The sequence below is a fragment of the Rhinoraja longicauda genome, chromosome 4 (assembly GCF_053455715.1).
Source record: "Rhinoraja longicauda isolate Sanriku21f chromosome 4, sRhiLon1.1, whole genome shotgun sequence".
Taxonomy (NCBI): Eukaryota; Metazoa; Chordata; class Chondrichthyes; order Rajiformes; family Arhynchobatidae; genus Rhinoraja; species Rhinoraja longicauda.
The window spans coordinates 86037155-86056396 of NC_135956.1; the positions used below are offsets into that span (position 1 = coordinate 86037155).

At 46.3% G+C, this 19242-nt stretch overlaps 1 protein-coding gene across 28 annotated transcripts in view; it reads left to right on the plus strand.

The window, feature by feature from the left end:
• Nucleotides 1-19242, plus strand: part of clasp2 (cytoplasmic linker associated protein 2) — a 278703-nt gene that overhangs the window by 16699 nt on the left and 242762 nt on the right. For all 28 annotated transcript variants that reach the window (XM_078398275.1, XM_078398276.1, XM_078398278.1 and 25 more), the window contains exons 2-3: nucleotides 2984-3062; nucleotides 9125-9228. In XM_078398275.1, coding sequence (XP_078254401.1) covers nucleotides 2984-3062; nucleotides 9125-9228 — 183 coding nt within the window. The remainder of the gene's footprint in view (nucleotides 1-2983; nucleotides 3063-9124; nucleotides 9229-19242) is intronic.

Consider the following 19242-nt stretch of genomic DNA (forward strand, 5'->3'; position numbering starts at 1 on the left):
ATCTCGTGCGGTTGCAGGGGAAAGTGCCCGGGGTTGGGGTGGTTTGGGTAGGAAGGGACGAGTGGACCAGGGAGTTACGGAGGGAACGGTCTCTGCGGAACGCAGATAGGGGAGGGGATGGGAAGATATGGCCAGTGGTGGGGTCCCGTTGTAGGTGACGGAAATGTTGGTGGATGATATGTTGGATCCGCTGGCTGGTGGGGTGGAAGGTGAGAACGAGGGGGATTCTGTCCTTGTTGCGAGTGGGGGGAGGGGGAGCAAGAGCGGAGCTGCGGGATGTAGAAGAGACCCTAGTGAGAGCCTCATCTATAATGGAGATGGGGAAGCCCCGTTTTCTGAAGAACGAGGACATCTCGAAGCCCTAGTGTGAAACACCTCATCCCGGGCGCAGATGCGGCGTAGACGGAGGAATTGGGAGTAGGGGATAGACTTTTTGCAGGGGACCGGGTGGGAAGAAGTGTAGTCCAGATAGCTGTGCGAGTCGGTGGGTTTGTAGTAAATGTCCGTCACTAGTCTGTCTCCAGTGATGGAGATGGTGAGGTCCAGAAACGGGAGGGAGATGTCAGAGATAGTCCAGGTATATTTAAGGGCAGGATGGAAATTGGAGGTGAAGTGTATGAAGTCAGTGAGTTCTGCATGGGTGCAAGAGGTAGCACCAATGCAGTCGTCGATGTAGCGGAGGTAGAGTTCGGGGATGGGGCCAGTGTACGTCTGGAACAGGGATTGTTCGACGTACCCGACAAAGAGGCAGGCGTAGCTGGGGCCCATGCGAGTGCCCATAGCTACGCCTCTGGTTTGGAGGAAGTGGGAGGAGTCAAAGGAGAAGTTGTTGAGGGTAAGAACCAGCTCTGCTAGGCGGAGGAGAGTGTTGGTCGATGGGGATTGGCTGGTTCTACGGTCGAGGAAGAAACGGAGGGCTTCGAGACCATCCTTGTGGGGGATGGAAGTGTAGAGTGACTGGACATCCATGGTGAAGATGAGGGAGTGGGGGCCTGGGAACCGGAAGTTATCCAGGAGATGGAGAGCGTGTGAGGTGTCTTGGACGTAGGTGGGGAGGGATTTAACCAGGGGGGATAGGATGGAGTCGAGGTAGGTAGAGATAAGTTTGGTGGGGCATGAGCAGGCAGAGACAATGGGTCTGCCGGGACAGTTGTGTTTGTAGATTTTGGGTAGGAGGTAGAATCGGGCCGTGCGGGGCTGGGGAACTATGAGATTGGAGGCACTGGGGGGTAGATCGCCGGAGATGATGAGGTCAGTGATGGTGCTGCTGATAAAGGTCTGGTGTTTATCGGTGGGGTCATGGTCCAGGGATAGGTAGGAAGAGGAAAGGTTGATGGCAGGTTAAGGTACAGTCTTTTTTTTTTGCTGTAATTCTTTCTAGGTTTTGTTGTTGTGGAATAGTGGGATGCTCCTCCTGCTGGATGTTGGAAGTCGGGGGGGGGGGGGGGGTGGATTTCCAGTGCCCCTGAGGACTACACCTGCAGTAAATGCATTCTTAAATTAAGGAAATGAAGGTGCAGCTGGATAACCTCAGGATTATCCAGGGGTGTCATAGATAGGAGTCACCGAGAGATGGTCATGCCTAAGGTACTGGCAAAAAGCATATGTCGATCTTTTGCAGCCTTTAAAACCTGGCACACTCTTTTCATCTTTGGATAGGTATGTTCGGCCTGGCAATTTTTTTCCCAGAAAAGTCCTGTCACATCGATACAAAAGTTTTGTGAATAAAACCTGCGGCTCTCTACGGGTCGCTATCGTTTGCACCATCGAAAAATCCAAATATCGCAAGTCGAAGCATCGTAAGCCGGGGAGCACCTGTACAACTTGCTCCTGATGTGTGTATGATGTGTAGAATCTAGGGGACGTTGATGAGAATGTGGGGTGAATAAAAGGATAGGATTAATGTAGAATTCGTGCAAATGGGTGATTGATGTGGACTCTGTAGACTGAAGGGTCTGTTTCTTTGCGGTATCACTATTATATTGTTTACCCATTGAGATCTTGGTATTTCTTGCACCTCAATTCCAAAGATGTACAGGTATGTAGGTTAATTGGCTTGATAAATGTAAAAATGTTGTCCCTAGTGTGTGTAGGGTAGTGTTAATGTGCGGGGATCGCTGGTCGACGCGGACCCGGTGGGGCAAAGGGCCTGTTTCCGCGCTGTATCTCTAAACTAAACGATTTTTTCCCACCGTTATACCCATATCCCTTTCCACCCTGGGAAAAGGTTCTGACTGTCTACCTTATCTATGCCTCTCATAATTTTATATACTTCTATCATGGTTCCCCTTAACCTCTGACGTTCCACAGAAAGCAATCCAAATCCATCCAACCTCTTCCTGTCGCTGAATCCCTCTAAGCTAATGTGGTAAACTTCCTCCACACCCTCTCCAAATCTTCCACATCTTTCCTGGAATAGAGCAAGCAGAAGTGCACACAATACTCCAAACGTGGCCTCACCAAAGTCCTATAGAGCTGCATCATAACTTCCTGACTCTTATGTTCAATGCTCCTAGCAATGAAGGCAATTATGCCATCTGTCTTCTTTAACACCCTATTTACTTGTACTGCCACCTTTACTGAGCTATGAACTTGGACTCCAAAATCCCTCTGCACATCAATGCTGTTAAGGGTCTTGCCAATTACTGTATACTCTCTCCTTGCATTCAAACTCTCTCCTTACATGCCAGAGTTTTGTAGAATAGGCTTTTGAGATGGCTTGAATCTTTCAGAAGTACTTGTTCTTTGGTGCAACAAAAAGGGTGAGTGAAATGGAGCACAGAAACTATTCTTCATGAACTTAAGGGCTCGAGATTACTTCACAACACTCGCTTAAATTGAGTGAAGCTAAAAGTCATGCTTGCAAGTGTTCACTTGGTCCAATGCAATGAAAAATGCAACATAATAATTATGAATGCTTAACTTAAGAGAATACCAAAAACTAAGACTGTTTGGAGTCTAATTTTATTTGTTTATATTGCAGGTTACATTACTTGGATTGGACATTGCAGGAGCACTTGTGGATCGCATGAAAGATCGTTTTAGACCCCATTTTGGAACATGTGAGTGAATGTCCTCTCTTTTGAACTTGTTAATATTCCACGTCAAGGAAAATAATTTGCCCGCAGATAAAATCAATAATGGGAATTGATTTTGTCCTCAGTTGGTGAGACCGCATTTAGAATATTGTGTTCAGTTCTGGGCACCATGTTATTGGAAAGATATTGTCAAGCTTGAAATGGTTCAGAAAAGATTTACGAGGATGGTGCCAGGATTAGAGGGTGTGAGCTTTTTGTGAGGTGTACAAATCCTGAGAGGAATCGATCGGATAGATACACAGAGTCTCTTGCCCAGAGTAGGGGAATCGAGGACCAGAGTACACAGGTTCAAGGTGAAGGGGAAAAGATTTAATAGGAATCAGAGGAGTAGCTTTTTCACACAAAGGGTGGTGGGTGTATGGAACAAGCTGCCAAAGGAGGTAGTTGAGGCTGGGACTATCCCATCGTTTAAGAGACAGTTAGACACGTACACGGATAGGACAGGTTTGGAGGGATATGGACCAAATGCAGGCAAGTGGGACTAGTGTAGCTGGTACATTGTTGGCTGGTGTGGGCAAGTTGGGCAGAAGGGCATGTTTCCACACTCACCCTATGACTCAATGACTCAGTACATTTATGGCCTTTCTAAATCGCTCAATTTTTGGGAGATGAACTGTGCCGACAAGGCAGTATTTATTGGCAATTCTAATCTGCTCTGGAACGTAGCTGATTGATGTTCAAGTTACTGCACTAAAATTGTGGCATGCTTTATTTGTCTTCAAATGTTTTTGAGTTGAGAATGTCAGGTTTTCTATTATGGTATTTATCTAAGTTGGGATGTTCCCAAAGAGGAGCTTGGAGATTGCAAACGGTTAGTTTGTTTAATTTTCTTGATGGATGAGATAACACTGGTATTAGGTTGTAAGATTTTGGATACACACCTACTGGCAATGCCAATTATTGTATTTATTCCAACGTTGGGTGGATATTTGATTCAGCCTCTTGTGTGGATTCGTAGCAAATCTTTGCAAAGCAGTAATATTTTTAAGTTGCATGTCAACAGTTGCCTTAAAAATACAACAGTGCGATCAGTGAAATAATCAGGGGGTATGGGGAGAAGGCAGGAACGGGGTACTGATTGAGAATGATCAGCCATGATCACATTGAATGGTGGTGCTGGCTCGAAGGGCTGAAAGGCCTACTCCTGCACCTATTGTCTATTGTCTATTGTCAAACATTGCAAATCCCAGGTGGGTTCTTTAATCAGTTCACATTCATCCAAATGCTAGCCATAAACACGTTATAATATCAGCAAAATAGCTGTTTGATTTATATTATTTACTATAGGAGCAGGAGTAGACCTTTAGGCATACATGCCTTCCCTTCCATTTAACAAGGTCATGGTATTTGAAGTAGAAGATAAACTATCTTTGTGCAATGTCTCCATTCCTTTCTTTAATCCACGCACATCTACCAGTTTCTGTTTTTCAATGTAGCCAACAACAGAGCCCTTACAGCCCTTAGGCATTGAATTCCAAAGATTCTCAACCTTTGAGTAATTGTCGTACCTTTCAATCTTAAATTGCCACCTCCTTATTCTGAGATCCTCCCCCCCCCCCCCAGCAGTTCTATCTTCCGTATCCAAGGGAATTTTTTCATGTTGCATGTGAACCCCTGTCTTTCCTGTAAATGTTGCTGGGTCCCTGGGTGAACATAATGGAGGAAGTGCGGGGACAGGTGTTAGTCCTTTTGTGGTTGCAGTGGTAAGTACCAGGGGCAGGAGTGGTTTGAGTGGAAGAGACGAGTGAACCGACGAATTATGGAAATGAGTGGGGCTGAGGTGATTTGGTAGGATCATATTGAATTTGCATGCACCTCCTCTATCGTCATTTACCATGTTTGGTACACCTGATGTGGCCTCCTTTACATCTGTGAGTATCCCGTTCCCATACCGATCTTCCTTTCCTGGGGGCCCTTCATTGCCAGAGTGAGGCAATAGACAATAGGTGCAGGAGTAGGCCATTCGGCCCTTCGAGCCAGCACCGCCATTCAATGTGATCATGGCTGATCATTCTCAATCAGTACCCCGTTCCTGCCTTCTCCCCATACCCCCTGACTCCGCTATTCCCAAGAGCTCTATCTAGCTCTCTCTTGAATGCATTCAGAGAATTGGCCCCCACTGCCTTCTGAGGCAGAGAATTCCACAGATTCACAACTCTCTGACTGAAAACGCAAACTGGAGGAACAGCGCTTCGGTAGCTTACAACCCAACGGTGTGACCATTGAATTCATCAATTTTATGTAACAACCCAACCTCCTAAGCCCCTTTTGCCTCCCTCTCTTCCCTGTGCCCCACCCAGTTACACGCCCATTTCTCACGGGATAGGGCGGGAAGGGCACCTAAACCTCTACCCCAAATCTCTGCTGTGGGAATCGTTTCCTATAATCTACCATGTCCATGTCCTCAGAATTTATATTCCTCCGTCAGGACCAGAGAAGATAAATCAGGCCTATCCAGCCTCTTGCAAATAAAACATTCAATTCCAGGCAATATCCTTGTGTATCTCAAGGGCGATCATATTTTTCTGGTAGCCTGGTGACCCAAACTGTGCAAAGTACTCTAGTTATTTTAAAAGTTGTACTACAATACAATACGATACAATATATCTTTATTGTCATTGTACAGGGGTACAATGAGATTGGGAATGCGCCTCCCATACGATGCAATAAATTAATTAGCTAGTCAGTATTAATTTAAACAACCCAATGAAACAAATTGTAACAGTTTTAAAACAGAATAAAGTGCAAGTAGATCTGTGCCGGATCACTGTGCGATGTGACCATCCGGCTCAGCAAGACCGGTTCATAGCAGCTATGGCCCTGGGGATGAAGCTGTTCCTGAGTCTGGAGGTGCGGGAGTAGAAGGCCTTGTATCGTCTGCCCGATGGTAGAAGTTCGAACAGACTGTTGCAGGGGTGTGAGGAGTCTTTGTGGATGCTGGTGGCTTTTCTGAGGCATCGTGTGTTGTAGAGGCCCTCCAAGGCTGGTACCTGTGTTCCGATGGTCCTCCCAGCTATAACCTCCCTGCTTTTATGCTTCTATACCATGGCTCATGAAAGCAAATATAAAATCTATAAAATTATGAGAGGCAGAGATAGAGTCGACAGTCAGAAGTTTTCACCTGGGATGGAAACAATAATACTAGAGGGCATGGCTTTATGGTGAGAGGAGCAAAGTTTAAAGGAGATGTACGGGCAGGTTTTATACGCAGGGAGTATTGCGATGAAGCAGACGCAAAATGCTGGAGTAACTCAGCGGGGCAGACAGCATCTCTGGAGAGAAGGAATGGGTGACGTTTCGGGTCGAGACGCTTCTTCAAACTTTCCTACACATTGAGATGAAGCATATATGTTAGTGGCATTTAAAATACCTTTGGATAGGCATATGAATATGCAGCGAATGGAAGGACATGGGTTATGTGCAGGTACGTAAGTGATGGTCTTGGCATCATGTTTGGCACAGATATTGTGGGCTGAAGGGCCTGTTTTTGTGTGTACAGTTCTATGTTCCAACTATTCCAGATGTCCTTTTCATCATGATGTCAACCTTTGTTGGCAGATTTGGGGATCCTTGGACCTATTCCCCAAGGTGCCTTTATTGCTCAATAGTCCTGAGAACCCTCCCATTCATTGGGTGTGTCCTACTCTTATTGGTCCTTCCAAACCGCATCACCTTGGATTAACGAGGATTAATTTTCATCTGTCCATTTTACCAATTGCATTCTATTATCAACTATACCCATTCTCAAATGGCTACTTAACCATTAGACAAGTAACTAAAATATTGATCTCAAGATTTTAGAAAAACACAGAAAATGCTGGGTAAATTTGTCAAATGAGATAGCCTCTATGGGGACAGAGAGAAACAGTTTACAGTATGTGTTAGAAAGATGGAATTTCATCAGAACTTTAGGTTATCCATGTTGTGCTTTCCAGTTTGCACTGTATTATAGATTCACAGTTAACCAAACAGGTCCTTTGGCTCCACTTGCCCATGCTGACCAATATGCTCCATCTACACTGGTCCCATCTGTGTGCGTTTGGCCATGCAGGTTGAACACTGGTTTTCCGGCACCCTCTGTTCCAGAGCCTTTCTGGATCATCCGGCTTAATGGACCAACAGAAGCCACGTGATAATGAAACGACAATGTGCCCCTGGCCCGTTAATGACACCCCTCCCATGTCTCTAAAGCACCATGGAGTGGCAGAAACTTAAATAAAACAAATTTAAAATGTAAACTGAATGTGAATAAAATGACCTGCCAACCCATCTCCGGCTCCCACCATCTCCCCCGGTCTTTTAGAGCTCCAGCTTTTGACCCCACTCCCGACTCGCAAGATGCACCAGTGAGCCCTTCACCCACCACATGGTGCGGTGACCCATCCCGCTTGACCGCTGCTGCCTGCTTCTCCCGTCACTCTGTCCTGTCAGCCCCTTAACCATCATCAGCAGATCTTTGATTCAAATACATAAGATGATAACCCTACTCGATTATGATGGACCATCAACATTAATGGGCACCACTCCCTCTGTTATGGTCCATTATATCGAGGGTTTACTGTAAACGGATCATAGCGGAGGGAGTGGTCTCCATGACTGCAGTCGATGGTTAATGGACAAAGGGATACAAAGTGCTGGAGTCATTTTGCAGGTCAGGCTCTGGAGAATGTGGATAGATGACATTGGGACCCTTCCTCAGACTGATTCAGTTAGATTTTTTTTAGATTTAGATTTAGAGATACAGCGCGGAAACAGGCCCTTCGGCCCACCGAGTCCGTGCCGCCCAGCGATCCCCGCACATTAACACTATCCTACACACACTAGGGACAATTTTTACATTTTACCCAGTCAATTAACCTACATACCTGTATGTCTTTGGAGTGTGGGAGGAAACCGAAGATCTCGGAGAAAACCCACACAGGTCACGGGGAGAACGTACAAACTCCGTACAGACGGCGCCCGTAGTCAGGATTGAACCCGAGTCTCCGCCGCTGCATTCGCTGTAAGGCAGCAACTCTACCGCTGCGCCAGTTAGCTGAGTTACTCCAGTACTTTGTGTCGTTTCACTTTAAAACGAGGCACTGATGCTGCTGGTCTGCACCAGAAGGCCCTGCTTCACCAGTTCCCACGGCTGACACGGCTCATGTTGTAGTCCCTGACAGGACGCGCTTTTTTCAGGCCATTGCCAACAACAGGACACGCTTGGTCACTGTAGGACTCCCCCTCCTCTCCCACTGTCGCTTCCAAGGTGGACTATGTTGGCGACTCCGGGGGAGGAGGAGGAGGTGGTGGCAGGGGTATGAGGAGGAAGAAGCCAACTGGGCAGAGCGATGGGAGATGCAGGCTGCAGCGGTCGAGCGGGGAGCGGTCAAAGCCACCACTGACAGCAAGAACAAGCAGCAGGTGAGGGGGGAGGGAGCTCCACGGTGACTGAGCGTGTCTTGTCGGTGGTGGTGGCTGAAGAAAGTGCTGTTCCCAGGGGCTACAACATGAGCTGCAACAACATCTGTGACACCAGACCATGCAGTGGGTAAGAAGGACTCGCTGCTGCATCTTGTGAGTCGGGAGTGAGGTCGGAAGCTGGTGCATGCCTTTAGAGATACAGGGTAGAAACAAAGCCATCTCAAAAGCCATCTTTTTCAGACCTGCTTTGGAGTACTAAGACCACCATCAACCAGTGCAAGGTAACCTTTGGAAGATGTGGCCACCTCTTCTGCTGGAAAGTCAAATCCACTCTCATATGTGACTGTAGAGATGAAAACCAGAAGATAATCAGACGTGTAAACAGATAGCCAACACACATATTCTCAAGTGGTTTCCTAAACATCTGTTTGCCGGCCACAAAGCCACAACTTTAGGATTCTAAACTTGAAAATAATCACTTTGTGAGGAAATCAAAGTGCAATCTAACTATATGTCACCAAATCTTCATTTAATTTGGTTAATAAGCAAAGATATAAATATGGATATTGTAGTATTAATAATATCAGCAAAGATTGTTCACTTTTGCATGCTTTATTTTCCAGTGCTACCAGCACTTGTAGATCGTTTAGGTGACACCAAAGATCAAGTCAGAGAACAGACACAGAACCTACTTCTTCGTATAATGGACCAGGGTGCATCACCTCAGGTATGTTTTTTGAGTTGCCAGTTGTACTGGAGGTTTCCATCTGTAATTGTATCACCGTTAAACTTAAACAAGTAAAATTGTTTTGGGTTTATGCTTTTTATCATTTAACTATAAGACAATGGTAATGCAAATTTATTTTCTGTTTAATTCTGTAAATTTGCGTTAATTAATTCCATTTACCAGCATTTGGTCTGTAGCCTTCCTTGCCTTAGTGACTCAAGTGCTTGTTGAGGTTTAGTTTAGTCTAGTTTAGAGATGCAGTGCGGCAAACTGCCCACCGAGTCCTCGCCGACCAGCAATCCCCGCACAATAACACTACCCTACACACCAAGGATAATTTTACATTTATACCAAGGCAATTAACCGACAAACCTGTACGCCTTTGGCATGTGGGAGGAAACCGAAGATCTCGGAGAAAACCCACGCCGTCACGGTGAGAACGTACAAACTCCTTACGGACAAGCACCCACAGTCAGGATCGAACCCGGGTCTCTGGCGCTGTAAGGCAGTAGCTCTACCGCTAGGCCACCGTGCCAACCTTAAGTTTGCCTGATAGTTTTAAAGTGTAAAATGGTCAGAGTACAGATGTTTCCCAAGTTATGTAAGGATTACGTTCCGTAAACCCCAACGTAAGTCAGATTTTACGCAAGTCGGAATCACCTTAAAACTAGTTAGAAACAATGAATTGCAGATGATGGTTAATATACACCAAAGGACACAAAGTGCTGGAGTAACTTAGCAGGTGGAAAACATGGATAGGTGACGTTTCAGGTCAGGATCCTTCTTCAGACTAAAGTCACCTTGGAAGATGCCAGGGACTCTGAGGGAGAAGGAGGAGGCGGCAGCGATGGAGTGGACAAAGCAACAGGAGGAGGAGGAGGGGGCAGTGGAAGGGTGAGTGGACAAAGCGGAGGCCGACAGGAAGCAGTGGCAGCTGGTGAAAGGGGAGGAAGCCCCACATTATCCTGTCACTGGCAGTGGCCTGGAGGAAGCGCTGTCGGTCAGGGGCTACAACGTGAGCTGCAATAACAGCTGCATCAACCTGATGGTGCGGTAGGCAGCTGGTGAAGAAGTGCATCTTGTGGAAGATGTCGGCCAGGAGTTGTTCTCCACCGCCTCCCTCTTTCTCGCTTGCCTTCCCAGTGTCGCACAAACAGCAGCTGACACTGGAAGAGCACTGAGCCTGGGAGATGCCTGTATATCTATGAAGCATTCGGGAAGCCCTTGCCATCGTCTCGTTGCATTCAATAAACAGCACCACCTATTATGAATTGTTTACGTGAGTGCGAGCTACCTACTTCGTCTAATACACAAGTCAGGGAGCGCATGTACTTGTCTCCACCATCCACTCAAGCAGAGCATTACAGATTCTGATTACTCTGTGTGAAATAGCTCTTAGAAGGATGAGAGGGGATCTTATCGAAACGTATAAGATTATTAAGGGGTTGGACACGTTAGAGGCAGGAAACATATTCCCAATGTTGGGGGAGTCCAGAACCAGGGGCCACAGTTTAAGAATAAAGGGTAGGCCATTTAGAACAGAGATGAGGAAAAACTTTTTTAGTCAGAGAGTTGTGAATCTGTGGAATTCTCTGCCTCAGAAGGCAGTGGAGGCCAATTCTCTGAATACATTCAAGAGAGAGCTAGATAGAGCTCTTAAGGATAGCGGAGTGAGGGGGTATGGGGAGAAAGCAGGAACGGGGTACTGATTGAGAATGATCAGCCATGATCACATTGAATGGCGGTGCTGGCTCGAAGGGCCGAATGGCCTCCTCCTGCACCTATTGTCTATTGTCTATTCTCAGATCCCTACTAGACTTTACAGATACAGCGTGGAAGCTGCCCACTGAGTCCATGCTGACCAGCGATCATCCCATACACTAGCACTACCCTACACACTCGGGACAATTTACAATTTTACCAAAGCCAATTAACCTACAAACCTGTATGTCCAGAATGTGGGAGGAAACCGGAGCACCCAGAGAACACCCATGCGGTCACAGGGAGAACGTGCAAACTCTGTAGAGACTGCACCCGTGGTCAGGATCGAACTTGGATCCCTGGCGTTGTAAGGCAGCAACCCTGCCGCTGTGCCACCCCAAAACCTAACTCCCTAATCCTAAACCCAGGCCATCTAGTTACCACTGCTTAGTGCCTTTTATGACGACAAAAAGGTGCAAGGATGAGTATAACAGTTCATGTGATGTTATTGGCTGCTGTACATCAATGTATTTTTTAGCGATGCTGCTGTGCTATACCGCAGAGCACTGCTTTTGCAAGTCCATAATATTTCTCCATATCCGTTCCTCTATCTCTCGCTGGCTATTGGGAGGCCTATCTGAAGAAGGGTCTCGACCCGAAACGTTACCCATTCCTTCTCTCCAGAGATGCTGCCTGTCCTGCCGCTGAGTTACTCCAGCATTTTGTGTCTATAGTATAATCACGTTGAAACGATTGCACTTTTTTATTTTTGAGCTCTACCAATATTATCTCAGTGGACGAAACCTTCAATATGCCCTGTCTGAGTGTCGCTGTGACACTCTCCCTGATTGGTAAAGCAACTCTTTCACCTCTTTTACTTCCCTCTCTATCACATCTAAAACATCAAAAACCTGGAACGTTTAACTGCCATCCCTGCAAGGGCATTGGTCCCCCTCCAGTTCAGGTGCAACCCATCCCTCTTGCGCTGGTCACTTTTGTCCCATAAGAGATCCCAATTGTCCAGAAATCTGAATCCCTGACCCCTGCACCAATTCCTCAACCACTCATTCGTCCATTCTATGTTCCTGTTCGTACCATCATGAACACATGGCACCGGGAGTAATCTGGAGATGACCACCATCGACTTCCTGCTTTTAACCTTTACCCAACTCCCCACATTAACTCTGCAAGAGTCGGGTTGTTAACTATCCAAGCGGGATATGAAGTGCTGTTCTCCCACCCCCCCCCCCCCCCCCCCCACACTTTGCGACCGGGAGATCCAACAGACCTTGATGAACCGAGCACGTGTTCGGCGAAATGTTTGACTGGTCTATGCTTGGTTTCGTTGGTGTAAAGGAGGCCATATCGGGATCACTGATGCAGTGGATTAGGTTGGAGGTGGTGCATGTGAACCTCTGTCTCACTTGGAAGGGCTGCTGGGTCTCTGCATGGAGGTGAGAGAGAAGGTGTAGGGAAAGGTATTACATCTCCAATTGCAAGGGGAAGTACCTGGGGAGCGGATGGTTTGGTTGGGATGAGTGAACCAAAGAGGTCTGAAGTAGAGTCCTGACCGGAAACGTTACCTAATCATTTTCGAGAGAGAGAGAGAGAGAGAGAGAGAGAGAGAGAGAGAGAGAGAGAGAGAGAGAGAGAGAGAGAGAGAGAGAGAGATGCTGCCTGACCTCCTGAGTTGAGAATAATATACGAAAATAACTGCAGATGCTGGTACAAATCGAAGGTATTTATTTACAAAATGCTGGAGTAACTCAGAGGGAGAACTGGGAAGGGGGAGGGGAAGAGAGGGACAGAGGAACTATCTAAAGTTGGAGAAGTCAATGTTCATACCGCTGGGCTGCAAGCTGCCCAGGCGAAAGAGGTGCTGTTCCTCCAATTTCCGGTGGGCCTCACTATAGCACTGGAGGATGCCCATGACAGAAAGGTCAGACTGGGAATGGGAGGGGGAGTTGAAGTACTCAGCCACCGGGAGATCAGATTGGTTAACGCGGACCGAGCGCAGGTGTTGAGCGAAGCGATCGCCATGCCTGCGTTTGGTTCACCGATGTAAATAAGTTGACATCTGGAGCAGCGGATGCAATAGATGAGGTTGGAGGAGGTGCAGGTGAACCTCTGTCTCACCTGGAAAGACTGTTTGGGTCCTTGGATGGAGTTGAGGGCGGAGGTAAAGGGACAGGTGTTGCATCTCGTGCGGTTGCAGGGGAAAGTGCCCGGGGATGGGGTGGTTTGGGTAGGAAGGGACGAGTGGACCAGGGAGTTACGGAGGGAGCGGTCTCTGCAGAACGCAGAAAGGGGAGGGGTTGGGAAGATATGGCCAGTGGTGGGGTCCCGTTGTAGGTGACGGAAATGTTGGCGGATGATTTGCTGACTTAAGAAAGTGTCTATCTTTAATGAACCAAGGAGTTGGTGAGGGAGTGTCCCTGTGGAAAATCGAAAGGGATGGGGATGGTGCTGGGATCACATTGAAGATGGTGGAAATTTCGGAGAATGATTTTTCTTCTGTGGGAAAGAGGTTTGAGAGCAGATCATTCTGGAGTCTTGTTTGCTGCCACAGAATCACCAGTCTTTCCTTTCAACAAATGAGTTTCCAATTACTCAGTGTGCCTTCACCCTTCCTTGCTGTGCCTCGGAACCTGGGCTCGTGTCAAAGACCTGACTGCTGGTTTACAGAGGCTAATAAATCCACAAACCTGCACGTCTTTGGAATGTGGGAGGAAACTGAAACATGTGGAGAAAAATTATGTAGTCACAGGAAAACGTACAAACTCCATACAGATAGCTCCCATAGTAGTTTAGTTTATTGTATTGTCACATGTACCGAGATACAGTGAAAAGCTTTCTATTGCTTGCTATCAAGTCAAAGAAAAGACTATGCACGATTACAATCAAGCTGCCCACCGTGTGCAGATAAAGACAGTTAGTTTAAAGGTCTCCAATGGTCACAACTGCACTCCAGCTGATGAGAGGATTGTTTGTTTGCCTGATAACAGCTGGGAAGAAACACCCCAAATCTGAAAGTATGCATTTTCAAACTTCTGTACATCATGTCTGATGGGAGAGCGGAGAAGAGCGACTGGGGTGAGACTGGTCCTTGATTATGCTAGTGGCCTTGAAGGCAGCATGAAGTTAGCTGGAGTCAATGGAAGGGAGGTTGGTTTGAGTGATGGCCTGGGCTGCTTCCACAATTCTCCGCAGTTTCTTGCAGTCTTGGATGGAGCCGCTCCAAACAATGCTGTGATGCATCCCAATAGAATGCTTTCTACCCTTCTTCAGTCTGACCCGAAACGTCACCCATTCCTTCTCTCCAGAGATGCTGCCTGTCTCGCTGAGTTACTCCGGTATTTTGTGTCTACAGTTTATTAATAATCAGACTGGCTGTGTAAGGCTGATATTAAGCCACACGTGTAATGCTGATAGACAATAGACAATAGGTGCAGGAGGAGGCCATTTAGCCCTTCGAGCCAGCACCACCATTCAATGTGATCATGGCTGATAATTTTCAGTCAGTACCCCGTTCCTGCCTTCTCCCCATTCCTCCTGACTCCGCTATCCTTAAGAGCTCTATCTAGCTCTCTCTTGAAAGCATTCAGAGAACTGGCCTCCACTGCCTTCTGAGGCAGAGAATTCTACAGATTTACAACTCTCTGACTGAAAAAGTCTTTCCTCATCTCTGTTCTAAATGGCCTACCCCTTATTCTTAAACTGTGGCCCCTGGTTCTGGTCTCCCCCAACATTGGGAACGTTTCCTGCCTCTAATGTGTCCAACCGCTTAATAATCTTGTATGTTTCAATAAGATCCCCTCTCATCCTTCTAAATTCCTAGTCGCTCCAGTCTTTCAACATACGACAGTCCCGCCATTCCAGGAATTAACCTAGTGAACCTACGCTGCATGCCCTCAATAGCAGGAATATCATTCCTCGAATTTGGAGACCAAAACTGTACATAGTACTCCAGGTGCGTTCTCACTAGGGCCCTGTAACAACTGTAGAAGGACCTCTTTGCTCCTATACTCAACTCCTCTTGTTATGAAGGCCAACATTCCATTGGCTTTCTTCACTGCCTGCTGTACCTGCATGCTTCCTTTCAGTGACTAATGCACTAGGACACCCAGATCTCATTGTACGTCCCCTTTTCCTAACTTGACACCATTCAGATAGTAATCTGCCGTTCTATTCTTACCACCAAAGTGGATAACCTCACACTTATCCACATTAAACTGCATCTGCCATGCATCTGCCCACTCACACAGCCTGTCCAAGTCACCCTGCAACCTCGTAGCATCTTCCTCACAGTTCACACTGCCCCCCAGCTTTGTGTTATCTGCAAATTTGCTAACGTTACTTTTAATCCGTTCATCCAAGTCATTAATGTATATTGTAAATAGCTGGGTCCCAGCACCGAGCCTTGCGGTACCCCACTAGTCACTGCCTGCCATTCTGAAGGGACCCATTTATCCCCCTCTTTGCTTTCTGTCTGCCAACCAATTTTTCTATCCATGTCAGTACCCTACCCCCAATACCATGTGCTCTAATTTTGCCCACTAATCTCCTATGTGGGACCTTGTCGAAGGCTTTCTGAAAGTCAAGGTACACTACATCCACCGGCTCTCCCCTGTCCATTTTCCTAGTTACATCCTCAAAAAATTCCCGAAGATTAGTCAAGCATGATTTCCCCTTCGTAAACCCATGCTGACTTGGAACGATCCTGTTACTGCTATCCAAATGCTCTTTTATAATTGACTCCAGCATCTTCCCCACCACTGATGTCAGACTAACTGGTCTATAATTTCCTGTTTTCTCTCTCCCTCCTTTCTTAAAAAGTGGGATAACATTAGCTACCCTCCAATCCACAGGAACTGATCCTGAATCTATAAATCAGTGGAAAATGATCACCAATGCGTCCATGATTTCTAGAGCCACCTCCTTAAGTACCCTGGGATGCAGACCATCAGGCCCTGGGGATTTATCAGCCTTCAGTCCCATCAGTCTACCCAACACCATTACCTGCCTAATGTGAATTTCCTTCAGTTCCTCCGTCACCCTAGGATCTCTGGCCACTAGAACATCTGGGAGATTGTTTGTATTTTCCTTAGTGAAGACAGATCCAAAGTACCAGTTCAACTCGTCTGCCATTTCCTTGTTCCCCGTAATAAATTCCCCTGCTTCTGTCTTCAAGGGCTTTAACTATTTTATTCCTCTTCACATACCTAAAGAAGCTTTTACTATCCTCCTTTATATTATTGGCCAGCTTACCTTCGTACCTCATCTTTTCTCCCCGTATTGCCTTTTTAGTTATCTTCTGTTGCTCTTTAAAAGAGTCCCAATCCTCTGGCTTCCCGCTCTTCTTTGCTATGTTATACTTATTCTCTTTTATTTTTATGCTGTCCTTGACTTCCCTTGTCAGCCACCGGTGCCTCTTACTCCCCTTAGAATCTTTCCTCCTCTTTGGGATGAATTGATCCTGCAACTTCTGCATTATTCCCAGGAATACCTGCCATTGCTGTTCCACCGTCTTCTCTGCTAGGGTCTCCTTTCAGTCAAATCTGGCCAGCTCCTGCCTCATGCCTCTGTAATCCCCTTTGCTATACTGTAATACTGACACTTCCGATTTTCCCTTCTCCCTCTCAATTTGTAGATTAAAACTTATCATATTATGATCACTGCCTCCTAATGGCTCTTTTACCTTGAGTTCCCTTATCAAATCAGGTTCATTACTCAACACAAAATCCAGAATTGCCTTCTCCCTGGTAGGCTCCAGTACAAGCAGTTCGAAGAATCCATCTCGGAGGCACTCCACAAACTCCCTTTCCTGGGGTCCAGTACCAACCTGATTTTCCCAGTCTACCTGCATGTTGAAATCTCCCATAACCACTGTAGCATTACATTTTCGACATGCCAATTTTAGCTCTTGATTCAACTTGCACCCTATGTCGAGGCTGCTGTTTGGGGGCCTGTAGATAACTCCCATTAGGGTATTTTTACCATTACAGTTTCTCATTTCTATCCATACTGATTCTACATCTCCTGATTCTATGTCACCCCTTGCAAGGGAGTGAATATCATTCCTTACCAACAGAGCAACCCACCTCCTCTGCCCACCTGTCTGTCTTTTCAATAGGTTGTATACCCCTGAATATTCAGTTCCCAACCCTGGTCCTCTTGTAGCCATGTTTCTGTAATTCCCACAACGTCAAGTCAAGTCAAGTCAAGTCAAATTTATTTGTCACATACACATACTGTGCAGTGAAATGAAAGTGGCAATGCCTGTGGGTTGTGCACAAAAAAGAATTCATACTTGCCAATATCTAACTGAGCCTCAAGCTCATCCACTTTATTTTTTATACTTTGCACATTTAAATACAACACTTTAACTTCGGTATTCACACTGGTCACCATTGGCTCTGACCTTACTCTCTTATCCCATCTAGAACTTTCCTTCCCATTTATTCTAGAGTCATTTGCAATTTCTCTTGTATTCGCTTCCTCTATAAAGCTTCCCGTGTGACTCCGGATAGAAAGCCTTCCAGGAATCTTAATACACCTCCACTTGCTTCCCCATTATCAATTCTTCTCGTCACAGAGTCAAACATTGTGGAAACAGGCCCTTTGGCCCAACTTGCCCACACTGACCAACATGTCCCATCTACACTAGTTGCACTTGCCTGCGTTTGGTCTAAACCTGTCCCATCCATGTTCCTGTCTATTTGCTTTTTTAAACATTGCAATAGTCCCTGCCTCAACTACCTCCTCCAACAGTTTGTTCCATACTCCCACCTTTGTGTGAAAAAGTTACGCCTCAGATTCTTGTAAAATCTTTCCTCCTTCACCTTAAACATATGGCCTTTGGTTCTCAATTTGCCCCCTCTCTGTGCAAGAGACTCTATGCGTCCCCCCCGATTTATTCCACCCATGATTTTATACACCACTATAAGATCACCCCTCATCCTCCGCGTGCGCTCCAGGGAAGAGAGTCCCAGCCTGCTCAACCTCTTTCTAAAGCTCAGAATCTTGAGTCCTGGCAACAACCTTGTAAATTTGCACCCTTTCAACTTAACACCATTTTTCCTATAACATGGTGCCCAGTACTGAACACAGTACTCTAATGCGACCTCACCACATCTTATATAACTGCAACATGACCTCCCAACTTCTAAACTCTCACCTGCCTCTGTTCTGCCTAAGACCCCTGCCCATCTAGTTTAATCCTACCCATGTAGCAGTAGCGAACCTGCCTGCCAGGAATATTGATATCCAGTGAAGGTGCAACCCATACCTCTTGTGTGGGTTAGCCCTAGCCCAGAGGAGATCCCAATGGTAGAGAAATCTGAATTCCTGCACCAAATCCTCAACCACACATTGATCTCCCCTATCTTTCTGTTCTTGCCTTCACTAGCACGTGGCACTGGAAACAATCACTACCCTGGAGGTCCCAGCTTTCAGCCGTTCACCTAACTCCCTATACTCATACTATAGAACCTCCTTCCTTTTCTTTCCTGCAACAACCTCTGGCTTTTGCTTCCCCTCCCCCTTGAGAATGTCGTGCAGCCTCTCTGAGACATCCTGGACCCTGGCACTAGGAAGTCTGCTCACCATCCTAGAGTCTCGACTGCTGCCGCGGTATCTCCCGTCTGCACCCCTAATTATAGAGTTGTCCACCACTATGGCACTGCCTGATGTTGTCCTTCCCTGCTGAGCTTCAGTGCCTGGGTTGGTGTCATGGCCATGCTTGCTACTGTAGATCAATGTTGATATGCCATCCGCCCCGACAGCACCCAAGGGGATGTACTGGTTTCATACCTATTTAAAAAAACACTAGTAAATTAGTTATTTTCATATATGCAGCAATGAAGACTGCCTCTGAGATTCGTGCTTCATCTTGCTATTCTCTAGTGTAGTAGCCTCGACAAACTGTTTATATTTTCAATGATTCTTTTCTAAGTTATTTGCTCTTTCAAATTGTTTTTAATTATTCACTGCTCCTTTTTAAATCTTCATTGGACTTCTTGCCAAATAGTCTTTTGGGGTCTAATGATGGGATGTTTAATAATTGAAAATGAGAGAGTAGCATCACAGGATTGTGAGAGAGAAAATAAAAATCAAGGCATGAAAGGAAGGAAGAAAGGGCAGAAAATAACACAGAGCTGAGCAGCAGAAAGTAATGTCAATGGCAAAATGTCAAAGCTGAGGGGTCTTTATCTGATTGCCTGTAGTGTTTGTAACAAGTCAGACGAAAGATAAATGAATCAAGTTGGCATAAATGGTAACATACAATTATGATCTCATAGAAATTACAGCAAT